Source organism: Ambystoma mexicanum, chromosome 8 (assembly GCF_040938575.1).
Source record: "Ambystoma mexicanum isolate Mex_15411 chromosome 8, UKY_AmexF1_1, whole genome shotgun sequence".
NCBI lineage: Eukaryota > Metazoa > Chordata > Amphibia > Caudata > Ambystomatidae > Ambystoma > Ambystoma mexicanum.
This window is the reverse complement of record NC_090929.1, coordinates 250,552,973-250,569,960: the sequence shown is the minus strand read 5'-3', so window position 1 is coordinate 250,569,960 and position 16,988 is coordinate 250,552,973. Positions and strand designations below refer to the sequence as shown.

The 16,988-nt window shown below is 43.8% G+C and overlaps 1 protein-coding gene across 1 annotated transcript in view; it reads right to left on the bottom strand.

Moving 5' to 3' along the window:
* Positions 1 to 16,988, bottom strand: part of BRINP1 (BMP/retinoic acid inducible neural specific 1) — a 619,275-nt gene that overhangs the window by 172,782 nt on the left and 429,505 nt on the right. The window contains exon 4 of the mRNA XM_069609661.1: positions 1,714 to 1,883. Coding sequence (XP_069465762.1) covers positions 1,714 to 1,883 — 170 coding nt within the window. The remainder of the gene's footprint in view (positions 1 to 1,713; positions 1,884 to 16,988) is intronic.

Sequence of the window (16,988 nt, the reverse complement as noted above, 5' to 3'; positions counted from 1 at the left end):
TCCATCTATCTTTTATTTGTTAACTGGTTCCTGTGAATATTGTAGTTGTTAGAGCCCTTTGTGTTTTGCTGTCTAGGGCTGGGAGTTCCACCTGCCAAACATGTATATGCCAGGCTCAGCCTGGGATGATGCCTCTTTGTTTGCAGTATGGATCTTTTGACATATTCCCAGGAGGACATGGAATTCCCCTAGGGCATAGGTATGTCTGTCACTACAACGGGGAAGTCACACAAGGGGCATAATTAATGGAGTCGGTTTGATTTCAGCCACAGAGGCATTGCTAGTGGAGGGTTAGGGGGGCTGTATTTCTGGGTCTTCTGGTTGTAGCCCTGGATAGAAGCTTAGGGGTTAATAACAAAAGGCTATCTAGACCTATGTCCCGACAGTCCCAACATTAGCTTAGCCCTAGATCTTGTCCAGACCTACCAATACCACTGCTCAGGCAGACAGGAGGGGGGAGTATAGTGCAGCTGAGGAGAGGGACTAAGACCAGAAGAAAGGTCCTACCAGCTTGAAAATGTGTAGGCCGTCTCCTTCCTGAGACACCTCATAAATTCCTTCAAACAAGGCACTCTGAGAGCTGACACACAAAGACAGTTCACTTGCCACATCAGCAAGGAATGGGTACTTACAGAAGGCTTGGAACTGACCCATCTGCTCTGGCATATAACATTTGTAAAAGTGTGATACCACCTTCTTATCTGAATTCTGAAGAAATATTCCAAAGTATTCTCTGTAATTAAGATTTAACTGGAACCTTATTGGGGCAAAGTCTGTACAAAGTCCCCAGACATTGGGGTGAAAATAAGGATTTCCAAGAACGGTGCAGACCTTCCTGCTAACCACTCCATTAGAACATTTGAAGCAACCCGCTGGTTGGATGCTTCTAGAATACTGGTACCAGAGACCCAGAAGTGCCAAACCTTCAAGTGTTACTGGCAACCTTGACTGGTAGATTAAAGCTGTGAAAAGTGTTTAGAAACCACTACACATTCCAGTACTCTTTTAGATCAGTAGTCATTTTGTCAGATTAACATATATTTGCTTATAGAACTCGTATATGACAAGATCAACCTAGTGTAACAAGATAACCAAGATAACATAATTAACTAGCAAAAGATTGGATGCACTCAATGTAAAGGGATGTTTAGAACAGGCTGCAGAAATGCATTGATTTTCAGTGGCCTGACTCAAGCTACATAGAGTTTGCTATAGATTTGCAGCTGGTAAATAAAAGGTCAGTCCACTGATTCCATGCTCTCTAATCAACACAGCTTCAGCTACATGTCAGTCTGAGGCCTTAAGGTTCACAAATCAACACAGTTGAGAAATAAAGATTTCCTGGAAGATGGTTGTATTGCATAGACGTTCCTTTGTTCAATTGATAACACTCCAGGTAATTGGAACGAGGTACACATGTGAGGTGCAATAAAAATGAAGACATGTATTGGCTAACACTGTTCCCAGGCCAGCATACTGCCACATGCTGAATGCATTCAAATGATGGATACATTTGTATATCCACCACTTCTGTGAATATTTCTCATAACATTACACACTGTCTGACCTGTGTAAAATATGCAACCCTCATACTCTCTCAAGCTTCAGTTCCCCACAACAATATGTTGAATCATATCTCTTAGTCTCCCTCGCATTCTCTTACAAAACGTGGGTATACCTTTGCACAGCATTGCCATATGTATTCTTCCATACCTTAATAGCACCAGTAGAGATCTGGATCTCATGGAGACGCCGCATGGTGCCATCTCGGTCAACAAAGTAGGAAGATGCCAATTGATGTAGTGCTTCCACACTCTGTGTGGCATTGCCCGACTTTCGATCTAGTCGGCTTTTGTCCATGTACATGGTAAGCGCTTCTTCACCTAGAGAGAAAATGAAGCAGAAGATAAGAGAAGGCCTCAGAGGTGTTTGGTAATATAAGGATTCTTTAGAAATATTACATGTTTGCTATGTCCTGTAACTAGTGAGCTTTAAACCAACACATTGTTCTTTTATTACCTTAAGGGAGACATGTGTGTAACCAACCACCTTTAGTAGTGAAAAGGAAAGATGAGACGTGTTAAAGGGTACACATTGAAGTAATGGGAAGTGTAAAGAAACACAGTACACATGTAATACAATTATCTGACTCTTAAATGTTGGTTCAACATGAATACTTTTGATCAAGTGGAAAGAGATTCAAGAACCCCTATCAATTACCCTCATCTGATCAGCAAGTGTCCCCTACCTTGACTGTTACTGTTGTATATTCTTTAGCTCTAGCCACCACAGTCTTCAATAATTAACCCTGTACAATGGGCATACCCATAATCTCTTTGGAAAGAAAATGCATCCCTCAACTCTCAATTCAAGGGTCCAACTAGAGATCTAGGAAAACTTACTTGAGACCTCTTTTGACCTGTTCTGTATGTCCAACACCTTTGAGAAGGTTGCTTCATGACATGAACAGAAAGACCTCAGTTGATAATGTGGTCTATGTGTACTCCATGTTTGTTTCTGAACCTCTCATGGGACGATGTTTGAAATGTTTAGTCTTTATGTTTATATGCTATGTATTATGGAATTAATGTTTGTGGATAGCATTTGCAATGGATGCCAGTGTAATTCACCTGCCTTTAGCATGTGCTAAAACGAAGTGGATTTGATAGAAATCCAACAGTTTTCCACCACCATGAAAATAACATGCTGGTGAAAAGACAATTTAATTATGACAGGCTGGGCATAGATGGCTGGAGGAAATGGTCATCCAGTACCATCGCCCTACTCCTTCTGTCCAAACGACAAAAAAGCCATGTGGTTAATAACAGGTGAAAAAATCTGGTCTTTAACTTTCCACACACTTGTAAAAGGTTGGCCTTTGATTTGTCATGCTAATTTTATGTTGCCTACTCACACATTTCTTGGTGACATGAACAACAGGCAAGACCTGACTTAACAGCCATCAAGATGTCCCCCTGCCTCTCCCCCCACCCTTATGGAAGGATAGTTCCTTTGTCACACAAACATAATATCAGACATTTTGATTTGGTTGGAAAGCAACATGAAACAAAGAACTTACATGCATATATACACTAATGCATGTGCAAATGACAGGTTTCCCTGATTGGTATTCTCTTTAATCAAAGTGTACGACTGTTCTCAAAGGTTTGGTGGCTTTGCGTTATCTATAAACGAATTGAGTGTGTGGCTGAGCAACACAACACATGACACATGATCAATATTTCCAATACTCTACTCTTGCCAGGAAGTATAACTATAAACCCTGAGGGTTTCTCTACGAATGAAATATGGTTATCCTGTCTCTTAACAGTCTAAGCAAATGGTGCAGGGCATGGATACACTATGGTGATTCAAGGTTACACCCTTAATCAGGAGTCCTGGTCTCCGTCTGAAACTATGGGCCTCATTACACGGGTAGCGGTAACCATAGCGCTTGTAGCGCCATGGTTGCCGCCGGAGTCCGGCATGGTGAATGGCGGAATTACCGCCCCATTCCAAGGTTGGCGGGGGCGGTAATTCCCCATTCACCATGGCCCTTCCCCATTCCCATTTGCGCTCCCATAGGGCTCAATGGGAATGGGGAAGGAGCAAATAGCGGTACCGCAATTAGCAGTACCGTTATTTGCTCTGAAGTCCCTCAGCGGGTCCCGTCTTTAACGTGTGGTCTGACCACACATTAAGGACGGGACCCACTGAGGGACCTCGTAGTAGGGCGGTAAGGGATTACCCTTACCGCCATCCGTGTAATGAGGCCCAATGTCTACTTCCCTTTTTTTGTGTCTTGGTATTAGCACCATATACACCTCTTGGCACCTCACAAAGCACAGTCTCAGGGATGTAGCACCCAACATGCATCTCAATATCCCTAAACAAACCATCTCAGTGATATATCAGCTATCCCACGTCTTGCCACCCCACAAAACACAATCTAGTAAATGTGGCCTACAACACACTTTTTGACTGAAATAAAAAAAAAATTAAAAAACCTTAGCGCTGAAGGCCCTAGGTCACTGTTTGAAAACTCACAAGGATGTAGTGTCAAGATTGCATCCATGACTACAGTGGCCATCTCACTTTCATTGACAAAGTGCCTAGCTCCTTTTCAGGCACATGGTGCATGGTATCTAATAGCTGCAGGGGTTGTGGGGGTGTGGCTGTGCACATCAACTGTCTTGACGGAGGAGGAATTTGCTCTGGACAGCTTGATTGAACATGCACCAACATAGGACTTGGTTGAGTGCAATATCTTACAGGATCACATGAATGTTTTAAAATGTATTATCAGGGGAGGGGAAATTGGTGATGGGCATGCTGGAAAAATATGGTCTGCTGGGTCTTTCAGATCCTTCGGGAAATGGTGTATCAGTATGAGTGAGTGCATAATGCAATATGTACAAAGTCTAGCCTGAGGAGGAATTTGCGCTGAGGCGGATGGATTGAATGAACAACTAAACACAACTTTTGTTTTGCGTGTGTCAGCTAAGACAAGTATGTGAATTTCTTCTGCATATAATAGTGCATTTTGAGGGAAAGAGAAAAGTGTTTGGGCTGTGCTCAAAAATATTGTTTGCATTGGCCTTAGTGGCAGGGTGATTGGGTGTGTGACACGGTACACCACCTGCCTCGACAAAGGAGGAATGTGTGCTAAGGTTCCTTGTTTTAATGTTCACCTGAACATAACTTGATTAAGTATAACTGCATACAAGCACATGCATTTCTTTTAAACGTGTTAGCACACATTGAGGCAAGGATAACACAAAAAAGGTTTGCAGTGGACTGGAGTAAACAAGTTTACAGGGTTTGCTGATCACTCAGCCACTGGCATTATTCACAGGGATAAATGGTGTGTGGCACAACACACCACCTGCTTGGATGGAGAAGGGAATTGTGCTGGAGCAGAATTATTGAACCCATGATTATTCTGACCTAATTGGGCACAAACACCTTTGAACGTATTCAAATTTATCAGCACACTATTATGGGAGGGGAAATGTGTTAGGGGAATACTGTGAAAAATATGTTTGCAGGGTGTTGCTGACCATTAGGTTGTGTTTTGTGGGTTGGCTATACAACACAACTCTGTGGACGGAGGAGAAATGTGTGCTGGGGCAGCTTGACTGAATATGTGATCACACATGACTTGATTAAGTGCAATTGATGTGATGACATGTGCACTAGTGCTACATTGAATTTGAGAGAAGGAGAAAAGTGCTTGGGAATTGTTTGGAAACAGAAAATAGTTTGCTGGGTCTTGCTGTTCACTCAGGCAGTGGTATTACTGGCAGGATGATTGAGTGTGGGAAGCAACACCCCACCTGCCTGGACAGAGGAGGTGTTTTTTCTGGACCAGCTTCATTAAATGCACCCTCACACATAACCTAGGAAAGCAAAATAACTGGCAGCAGCAATTTCTGTAACATGTAGTGCCACAATCTGAGGTAAAAAGAAAGGTGTTTCAGTTCTGCTGGCAATATTATTGTTTGTAGTCTTCCTGATCACTCATGCAGTAGCATCAGTGGCTGCCATTGTCATTGGGCGTGTGACCAGTACATCACCTGCCTGGGATGAGGCGGTATGTGTGCTAGGCTACCCTTATTATAAAATCATGTCTGCTTACTTCAGCAGTTGAGTGCACATACAAGATTACAAAACACACACCTTCCAGTTTTGAAAGAAAAAAATCAGAGTTATGTGAGGGTTAAGAAATGAGAGGTGGACACAAAGTTGTAATGATTACAACATAAGACATCTTTATTAAATTAAAGGGGTTAGATAAGGGCCTTTCTGTCCCTATCATAAAGAGAGATTCCCTACCAAGGAAACTAAAGATCAGTCTGTGTCTTGTCAACATTATGCAAACAGTCCTTGTATCTGACGTCACACTTATATAAACAATTGAAAGTGCAAAGTAAAAGTTTCTGATTCTGGTTTAGCAATAAGTGTATCAATAATTCAACACATATTCCTTGAATCCAGAAGGGTCTTCTATTCCCCTGGATTATTTCAAGTAGGATAACAAAAGTGTTCTTTCCAAAGCCTCAGTCTTTAAGAGTAGCTGAAATGTCTCTTTCCTAAAACATTTTCTAAGTATGGCAAAAAGGTATCTTTTTTAAATAAAGATTCCTCACAAGTAGTAAACATTTCTTTTCATAGAACACTGATTGGAAGATGGCAAAATAAATCTTTTGCACTTTAATAAATGGCAAAAGTATTTTTCACAAAGCTGGTTCAGAGACGACAAAGTAGCTCTTTCACATGACTGTTCCAAAGATGGTTTCCTGGGTAACTACCAAGCCAGGAATTCTTCAATAGATTATTAAAATGTCCTGGTGTACTCCACTATGTCTCTTCCTTTCATATGTTTTATGGATTACCTGGTATACACCCCTGCCAGGAATCCCCCTTCTGGATTTGCAGATCCCCTGGTACACTCCCCTGCCAGGTATCCTTTTCCAAAAATGTCTCACTGCCTGATATGCTTCTTTCATCACAACTTCCTACAATGTTCACTTTCTTTCCAAGTATAACACAGTTGTATTTATTCACTGTTTATACCTCATTGACTTCAGGTACTACTTGTTCCACCTTCCCCAATCAACATCTCATATATGGAAACGTGTTCAAGTTATGTCTGTCAACTTCTTCATTGGTATTTCTTTGCTTGTGGCAATTGTTCTAATTTTACCCAAATTGACATTTCATATAAGCAGACTTTTATACAATGAGGGGCTGATATATGGAATATTTTGTGCTGTAAAACAGGGATTTGTGTGCCATTCTGCCCGCAAATCCCCATTTGTTAAAGAGGGTTTTGTGGGCAGAATGACACACAAATCTGCTTTTTTCGGCACAAATAATTCCATGAATCAGCCCCTTTGTCTTTTCATTTTACTTGGTTGGTATTACAAAAAATGATTCAATTGTCTGTGGGTCTTCTGAAATGCCCCGGGATCCCCAACTACTATTGGCCGACTCAACAGTGTTTGATTGTGTCTGTGGGTTGTGGCATGTAAATGTGGCAAAGTCTTAATTCTGGGAAGGCTTCCCCTGCTTTGCAGACTCTCATTCGGTTCCTGCATTGGCTTTGCATTGCACTGCTGATGGAACAATGGCGGTCCTACAGGACCACATCTCTGACAGCTTCACAGCTGCTGTCTGCCTACCAGATGTCCCTATAAGGTATCTGCTGCACTTTCTCTGGTTTCCCATCTCTCTGATAAAGTAAGCTCTCAGGGGGATGCCTGTAAGCATTTGGCTATCCTAACACAGCTCATATCTGCATGTCTGCTTCCGCTGTTGATTCTGCTTCCCGCTTCGCCCGCTCTGCAGCTCTCTTCTCTTCTACTGAATTGAAGGTGTTCATCAGGTTTAAATGCCCTGTGTAGCTGATTGTTACTATGGCAACTAGTCTGCATGTTTTTCTTCAGGTTTCCTTCATTCCACAATGACTCCTTCCTCCTCTTCCTTGTCTCAGTACCTGAGGCTGTATGGGAGTTGGAGTCCATAGGAGTTTTAACCCTTCAAAGCTACATTGCTTTAAAACTTTACTTTGCTTAAATCAAAAACAGCAGAGACAGAAGATGTTATGTGGGTGTTATGTATATATGAAGTGTGAATGGTATTCTTCTTAGGATGTCTGGGGAGAAGGGGTTTTAGGGTTCCACAAATGGAGGGTCTTGAGTGATGCCATCAGGAATTTAGTAACTCTAGGGTCTTCTTCACATGGAAGGGAAAAATGCTATATCTCTCCTGATGGAGTCACCACATCTCCCGGACAATCAGCTCCTGCCATGTGATCCTCCCTCATAATACCACCCCAAGGTCAGCATTAAGTAGTGGCTGCCTTCCTCTGGCCACATGGGAGGAGATCTCAAGCTGGGGATCAGTAATGACTCTGAATTAGTCATCAGAGTAATTCCTTTCTAAGGTGTGTGTGGAAATATGCAAACATCAAATAAAAAGATCCATGGCCATCTGTCTTAATGGCAGTAGGCCTGATATATCCATCTCATAGGGAAACCTGTTGTTTGCTTCCCCACCACTCTTTGGCCGCCCTCCTTCGGTCTTCCCCCTCACCATCTTGTGAGGCAAAAACCTTGGTGTCATCTTCAACTCCTCTCTCTCTCTCCTTCTCTCCTCACATCATGGACCTCACCAAGAAGGCACACATTCAGCTACACCTCCTTAGAGGCATTCATACTTTCCTTTCCTTCCCCAGAATCTCAATGTCTCTAGGGCTCTGGTACTCTCCAGGCTGAACTACTGTAACAACCTCTTCCTCCATCTGCCTCTCCCCTCCCTTCGCCCCCTTCAACTAATCCAGAATAGGACTGTGAGACATATCATTGGTCTGAAGCCCTGGGACTGCGACTCTCAAGCCCTAACATCTCTCCACTGGCCCCTGATGGCTGCAAGAATTAAATGCAAGACGCTCTGCATCATCCACAAGGCCTTCTGCTGCCTTGTACACCACTATATTCAACTCTCTATCCCTAAGCACCTCCTGACTAGAGTCCTTTGGTCCTCTAGCTCAAACTCTCTGCATGTTAGACGCTTCTCCAAGTAGAGAGTGGGGGTAGATCTCTCTCTTCGGCAGATACCTCCCTCTGTAACAGCCACCCTGCCTCTCTCAGACTTGAGACAGACTTCCTTAATTTTCAAAAACTTCTCATGACCCTGCTTTTCTCTACCTCTTTCTCTCTATCCCTCCCTTGCTGACACATCCTCTGTTGCTGCGACTGGTGGTGGCTGGCGCTCTATAACCCTACAGTCTACCAGGCCCTCCCTACCCAGTCCATACCAGCATTCCAGCATATGAGCATTGCCCTATTCCCCCTCCTTATTACCACCTCCCTGAGTCTCTCCCACCCCCATCAAAGCACTTAGTTGGTGGCCCTAACCTCTGTCACCTTGTTGAACTTACCCCCTGAAACCTCCTTAGCACTACCTAGTCCCAGGCCAACCCTACCTCATCTTGCACTTCTCGTTATTGCAATTGCATGATCCAAATGTCACAAAGTCTAGTAGGACCATTATTGTTGTTTATTGCTTTTTTTTGTTATTCTCTTATCCCTTTCCCTTTTCCCTTGTAGCTCCTGGAAACACTTTTTGCTGTATAGACGCCATACACATATTCAATAAATAAATGTAAATGTTGCACACTTGATGGAAGAAATAGGGACCAGTGAAATTGTTGGAGATTTACTAATCATGAGTGACAGTATAGTACATAACCAGGTAGCAATCAGAAGAAACACATCAACACTGGCTACAAGAGAATTAAAACACCAGTTAAGGTGGGTACTTGTGTTTCTAATGCCATCACCATCTTGGCTATGTCTCACACTTCATTACAGTCAGCACAAAGGCCACTTTTGATGACATCTGAGTATGACAAAAGTGGGAATGTATCACCATCCTTTAATACTGAAACAGACGATGGTATGCAACTAAGTTTTGCAGGAGTCTGTTGGGGCTGATTCATGGAATTATTTGCGCCGAAAAACGGGGATTTGTCCGCCATTCTGCCCGCAAATCCCCATTTGTTAAACAGGGATTTGTGGGCAGAATGGCGCACAAATCCCCGTTTTTTGGCGCAAATAATTCCATGAATCAGCCCCTGTTGTGTTGCCAACAGAGGAGCTGGTCACTGAATCGTTTTAAAAATGGGGTTGTGGCTAATTAGAAGGGTTTGGATTTGCAGATATCAGCAGTAGGTTATGGCCAGGAGGGTGACATTCAATCACCCATGTTATTGGTGTTAAATGTTTCAAAGCCAGGCAAGCCCACTGTATCTCCCCTACCCCTCCCACTTCTTGCCTACGATTCCAAACATGGCAATGGCATTGATAAGTCTGAGAGGATGATGACGACAAGTACATGGACTTGTTACAAGAGAATACAGAGAGATGTATCTGAGAACACTCCTATTGAGCACAACCCCACCTTCAGCAGTGAGCTAAACATCAAGAAAGAGGAGAAAACAAGCTCTTAAATGGCACCTTCCAGCCCATTCCATTCATGCATTCATATTCCACAAAACATGGGTCAGGTTTCCAGACACTTAGGGAAACCTATTAAAACACTCCCATACTGTCAGCTGCATATATTTTCGTCATGCAATGGCAGCAACAACCAGGATGGCCCTTGTACCAGTGACAACCATGGCACATATTTTCCTTGGAACTGCTATGTTGTCTGCCCTCCTGCATCTGCATAGCAGGCAATGGCACACAATGTATACCTTTTGTACTTTGTACAGGGCCAGGAGCTGCATCTTGCCACTGGCACCCACGACAATAAATGGATGTGTTATAAGTCAGGGACTAATTTGTGTACCTCAATGATATTTGGCCATATGACACAACATAACACACAGCATTGGGACTAACATACACACAACAGTGCTCCAGGAATCAGCATACACTCAGCAGCTGGCGCTACTGCACCACCCCAGAAGCGGAAGTGTGTTAATACCATTGCAAAGTACTCTAACTGGCAGGCTAAGCTATAGTAGTATTTGTAGCGAAGGGGCCAGCAACCTGTGGCTCTCCACATGTGTTGGACTATGACCCCCATGATTCCTCACTGTTGACGTTGCCTGCAGGGTCTGATGGTAGCTGTAGTCCAAAACATCTGGGGAGCCAAATGTTGCAGAGCCCTGTTGTATGGGATCATTGAATAAGCACTACCCCTATCTCAGCACAGGCAGATATATCATCACAACCATCCAGGTTTCTGGCTATTGAATGCTAAACTAGCCATCATAGTGGTAGTGGACCTTCTGACAAATATGTTTGTTAACAAAGGTTACAGGGAGCTGATGGCAAATGCTGACTGCAACTGGCATTCTTTCACCTGGAATTACTTTGCACGCATGTCTGTATCTGAGTGGTGTGATGAAGGAGTTCTTGTTGTGAGCAAGATATTGGTAGGTTGGAGGGTGGGAAGGTCAGTTTCATATAGGATACATAACATCTGCTCTAATTTCAGCCCGCCATACAGCACGTTATATGCTGTGTAAGTGTTGTAGGACTCAGTATAAACTCCAGCACCACCAGGTGAGAAATCGTTGTGCCGACCCACTGGAATTCAACCTTGCCTAGGCCTAATTGTCTAATTTGCCTAATTATCTGTATGAGTTATGCAGTGCTGTAACTGACTACAGATGAAGTCAGAGCTGAATACTGGATGGGACATTCTTCACACTAACTCAGTGACAGCACAGGTAAAATGTCTGCTGTGTGCACAACCCTTTGTGAAGGCTGCACAGCTTCTTAGCCATAGGCCTTTGTCACTTAGTAAGGTACTTCCATTGATACGATGATAGGTTATTTATAACACGCTTAATACCGAGAGGTTTGTAAGTTTAAGTTTTGATCTTTTGAATTTTCTTTTAGAACATATTTTTTAAGTAAGGGAGGGATAACATGAAAACAACATAAACAGCTTCCCATTGCAAACAAAATTAAATGTATTGGAAGTTATCCTTAATGCCAATGCCACCATAACAACTGTGTCAGCATTTTGAAATGTGCTCTGTGTGGTGCTCCAAAAACCTTCAAGCCCACTCACTATTTTTGCCTCCTGGAACAGGTTTCCCTAGCTAATGGGCCAACACACCAGTAAACATGCCCCCAGGTGCTGGACAATGCTATTAATGTACTTGTTCTCCTGAGCAAGAACTGTGGAACACATTAAACTTGGAATGCTGCCTGGAATGGATCTGGGCTTTTGGGCGTGGGTAGCACATTGTTGCTTTGGGTAGAGGACTCACACATTGGAGGGATACACCTTTGCTTACAATGGGAGCATTGCATTCCAGCCTCATCCTTCTCACTTGTTTGCAGTCACGAAGGGGTGGACAGTGTCATACACTTCTCTTGTGTTAGCACCACAGGATGTTCAGATGATCCATTGTAGACAGTGAAAAGATGGACACAATGTTACCACTCCGGATGGAAGCCTGTTACGAGATGCAATCAACCCTTTCATGAAATGCTGAAAAATGATGGCCTAGTGGGTTGCCCAAAGTAATTGAGACTGGTTAAGATTAATTACTAACCTTCCAGCCATCGACCTGATGTGCCTGGAGACTAGGTCACACCCTAGTGATGACACATCATGAGGTGTCTAGGTTTGCTTGAGGTATCATTCAGAATACATGTGTCCTAGCAGTTCCGGCTGGACTGCCCCTTTTGCTGTCAAACCAAGCTTGATACCTATATGGCCTTTCCCCTTCAGGCAGACTTAAAATAATAGTCTGGGGGACTTGGGAGAGCAGTTGCCAGTGGGTAAGATTCATGAATAACCATCCAGCCATCACCCTTTATGTTGCAGGAATTTACAGTTTTAGATTGTAATGGTAAATCCTTCTCAGGGATCTTAACATGATTCTAGTCATGGAGAATGAGGTCAAAGGCTTACATTCCACCTGACCCGTGTGTACATCTGGATGATCCTGAAGGGCTGCCTTGCAAATATAATGGCCTTTGTGCCCCCTCCTTCTGAGATCTGCCATACTGGCTGTGCCATCATTGTATCCTCCTTTCCTACTCTACCACTCTATCATGTCCCTTTCCTGTTCAGCTCCAGCAGTCCTCCATGTTCCTATTCCTTTCACACACCAATTCCTCTGAATGGTCCTCTCCCTTTTCTAATCTCAGCACCTATGGGGCGTTTCCCTCCCTACTCCTCCTGCCCTCAATCATCATTATTACCATCAAACTTGCTATCACTACTAGCCCCATCACCAACTCCAGTGCCATCACTACTCCCACCATCAATCCCAACAATAGCATATGTTGGAGGAGAATGAAGAATGGCTGTGTGCCACATCACTCCAATAATGTTATATATCGTTGCTTTCCTCTCTTCAAATTGTTCCATATCCACCTGCCTCCCTGCATTAAGGCCAGTGCAATCTTTAAAATACATCACAGCGACTCTGTCCTCCAACCATGCATTGTTCTTTGAATTAAAACAAGATTTTTTTTTTCCTTAACACAGGTTTTATCTTAAACAAAATAGCTTCCTAAACCAACTCGTGTGCCAAACCAAACTGGATTCCCAACCTAAGAAAAACAAATACAAGTACCCTTTGCTAAAATAATAAAGGTTTCTCTCCAAACACACAACACATAAACCCGGCAAGAAAGAAATGCTGCCTAGTCACCCTTTAAAAGCACTCCAGCCCCTCCTATTCTGTGGTGTGGACCATGGATTACTCAACGTTCAAAGGCAACAGGGAGATGAATGTTCCTTATATAGATGGCCAAACTGTCTGGTTATCCTCGCATGAGTACCTGAATTGTATGTGAGCTTTATGATCTTGTTCAAATCCTTAGCGGATTCAACCTCATCCAGCAGTTAAATACCTGGGTTCTCACCCTTCTCTAACCAAACTAAGCAAACCACACAACCTTTTCTTGAAGAACACAGAGCCAAGAAACCAAGAAAATGTTAGCGATGCATGATATAAAAGCCAATTGCATAACATAACATTCTCCGAACTGTGGACACTTTAAGAGAGTCTGCAGTCACCTCAGCTCTGCTTCCAAAGATTGTTCTTTAGGTTTTGACTGTTGGGTGGTACTGCAGGTGATGGTTTGTCATTTGTCTTCCCCGTCAGTGCGTATTTCGATGCTGAGGCCTATGTAATTTCTTTCCCCATCTCTTCCCACGCTCATTACAGATTCTTTTATATGTTGTCAATCAACCACATGTTTTACAGGCTCATCATCAAGCCTGTAATGTACATGTGTTTGACAGAAGGGGACATTGGCTTCCTTCTGTGAGGTCCTGGACAATCACCACCCACCCATACCTGGAAGCCAGCACTGTCAGCTGAGCTGACGAGCAAGTTGTTAGGTCCTTATCTTTGGTTCTATTTACATTGTTTTGTGGAGCTAAGTTTTTTGGGTGTTTTTTTTTCTGAACTGTTAGCACTTTTGTAGGAATGTCTGGGGATGGTGTAGGTTGCAGGGATATAGGGAGCTGGACGCTGATTAAATTCCTGTCACATACATACACGTACACAATGCTCCCACACTCAAACACAATGCAATGTTTCCTCCATATATTCACTGCCCAACACACACTAACCCCACCCACACTGACTTCCCCCAACCTATGTCTTGCTCCATGCTTAATGTGCCCAGTTACCCAAGGGTTTCGTTGCGTTATACAAATAAATAAACTAAACGTATTGCTAATAAACAAAAACAAACACACATACATGTTCACAATAACCCCACGCACATTGACACATAGCACCACCACAATATCCCCACACATACAGATTGCTCCCCACAAACACTAACTTCCCCCCACATCCACGTTCAACCCTCACACAAATTCACATGCATTCCCCTTTATGCACAAACACACTGACCACCCTACACAGACCGAGCACACACTGCCTGCACAATCTTTCCACAAACACACTGACAACACTTGCTGCCCACATGCACTAACTCTGCCCATCAAATACACTGCCCACGCATAAATATACACTGCCCTCCACATTCACACTATCCCCCACACACATGCACACAATCACACACCCACACACACACACATTTCCACTAAACACTGCTCACACACACACACCCACAAACTGGCACTTCACATATGCATTGCCCACTCACACTGCCTTCCATACACAATTCCCACACACACACACGTATCCCACTCACACAGCCACCTACAAACTCCCCCTCATATTTCCCCACATACGGTAACACTGTAAACTGTCCCATGTACATATGGCACCTAATATATACAATGCCACACCACACATGTTCCCCTGTATACACACACTATCCCCTGCCCTCCCCCACTCACACTTCCCCATATACATTGATCCAACACACACACCCAACGCAGACACAGTCTTTAGATACAATGTGACCACAAACACTTCCCATAACAAGCACATACTATACCTGCCCCCACAAACATATACATACACAATCGGCCCCACACACAGTCACTTCCCTGCACACACACTGATCTCTATGCACACTGACCCCTATACACACATTTCCAGCACACACGTCAACACTATCACGGCACAGATGCACACATGCATACATTCCCCCACTGCTCAAGTACACATGCACTCTATGCTCACTAACAAAAACGCTGTCCATGCAACACACACTGCATTAAAAATAATGCAGACCCTAAACACTGCCACACCACATTGTCATACCATACACACTGCCCCAACACACACTACCATGTGCACACATGCCCTACCCACATACACACACACACTTTCCACTCACATGCACACACTTCCCTGTCACACACAAAACAGCACACACGTTCCAGGCACTCTGGCCCTTATAGTACCCACGCACACAGAATGCCCACATAGACTACGCCTGACCCCACACACAGCCCTCACAATGCCACACCACACACACTGCCACACATCTTACACATATACCAGAATAACACATGCAATGCCCACACAAACTAATATGCACCACATGAAAACCTCCCAAACACACTGCCATCCTTCCACACACTGCCCCAACAAACTAACGCTGCCCCCACACACACTTCTTTTAAAACTCTGCACATGCTACCCACACATGTATGTACACTGCCCTCATACTTACATTACCCCCTCCCATACAATGACCCCACATATGCACACATACAAACTCCCCCCACATTGAAGTAGACTGTACCCATGCAGAGTCATTCCCTCACACCTATTTACCTTAACCACTCTCCCCCACACTGCACAAAAAATCTCACTGCATACTGTTATGGAGCTAGCAATGTTGTCACTTCTTTCCCAGGGAAAATTTCTCCTCATGTGGCCAGGGAAAGGCAGAAGCTACCTGATCCTCACCTTGGTGGAGGCTATCTGAGGGAGGACCACATGAAGAGGGACACGCCTTCTGGAAGTGGGATACACTTGCTAGGTCAAACATGATATCCTATGTTTCATTAGGACCTAAAAATACTCCTTCACCTCCCCATTCTTGTATGGACTATTGTAGGGTGAATAAATAATCTCCATTGTTTACTGGTCACCAATCTTACATGCATACCGGAAAGCCCATACTATGTTCTAGTAGTTGGATGATGTTAACAAGTGCTAGTATCGACATACATCCTCTTCCCTTTAATAACACAAAAATATTAAGTACTGGGACTTATGTGAATCCCTCCACTTTTATAACACTGACACAAGGAAGAGGGACTGAGTGATGAAAATCACTAGAAGTGGCAAACCAACTACATGTTCTAGTCGTGTGAATATGTTAACATGGGCTGGGACATTCAAATATGGAACACCTGAACAGAACAGGAGAGTAAGCCCTTCCAGGGAGAACATTGAGCTGTAGACTGGAGTGAAACCCCTGGCGAGGACGGCGTCCAAGGAAGTCAGGCGGAAGATTATTTGCTGTCCTGTCATCATGAGCGGCAGAAGTTGCTGAGTGAAGAAGGCCATGTGGGAACAGAGAAGTCGGCGAGATGTGCTCCAAGGCAGCAGACAAGCAGACAGACAATGGAGGAAACGGTGAGACACGGGGGATGCCAAAGCTGACAGTGAAGACTTGTAAGCCCAAAATCCGAAACAAGGGGGCTGGTACATTTAACAAAATTGGAGAAGGATCCGTGGTCCGCCATATAGAAGATATCATTACCTGGATACAGAAGCAAGTGAGTGCTAATGAAAAGTGTGAGCCTGGGATTTGCACTTGAACATCGAGAGGACATAGAATCAAAAAGCCCTGGCAGGAGAGTAAACCAGGCACTCAGCAAGTCTGGGACTCGCGCACAAATGAAAAGGCAAAAGGTCCTGGCAGGCATACAGCGAGTCTGGGGCCCACACCCAAGTAGTGAACAAAAAAAAAAAACAATAGCAGGAGAGTAAACCAGGGATTTTAGAAATGGCCAGAGACACCAAGGAAGTGCTGAGAAAACAGTGGAAGAGCCCCCAC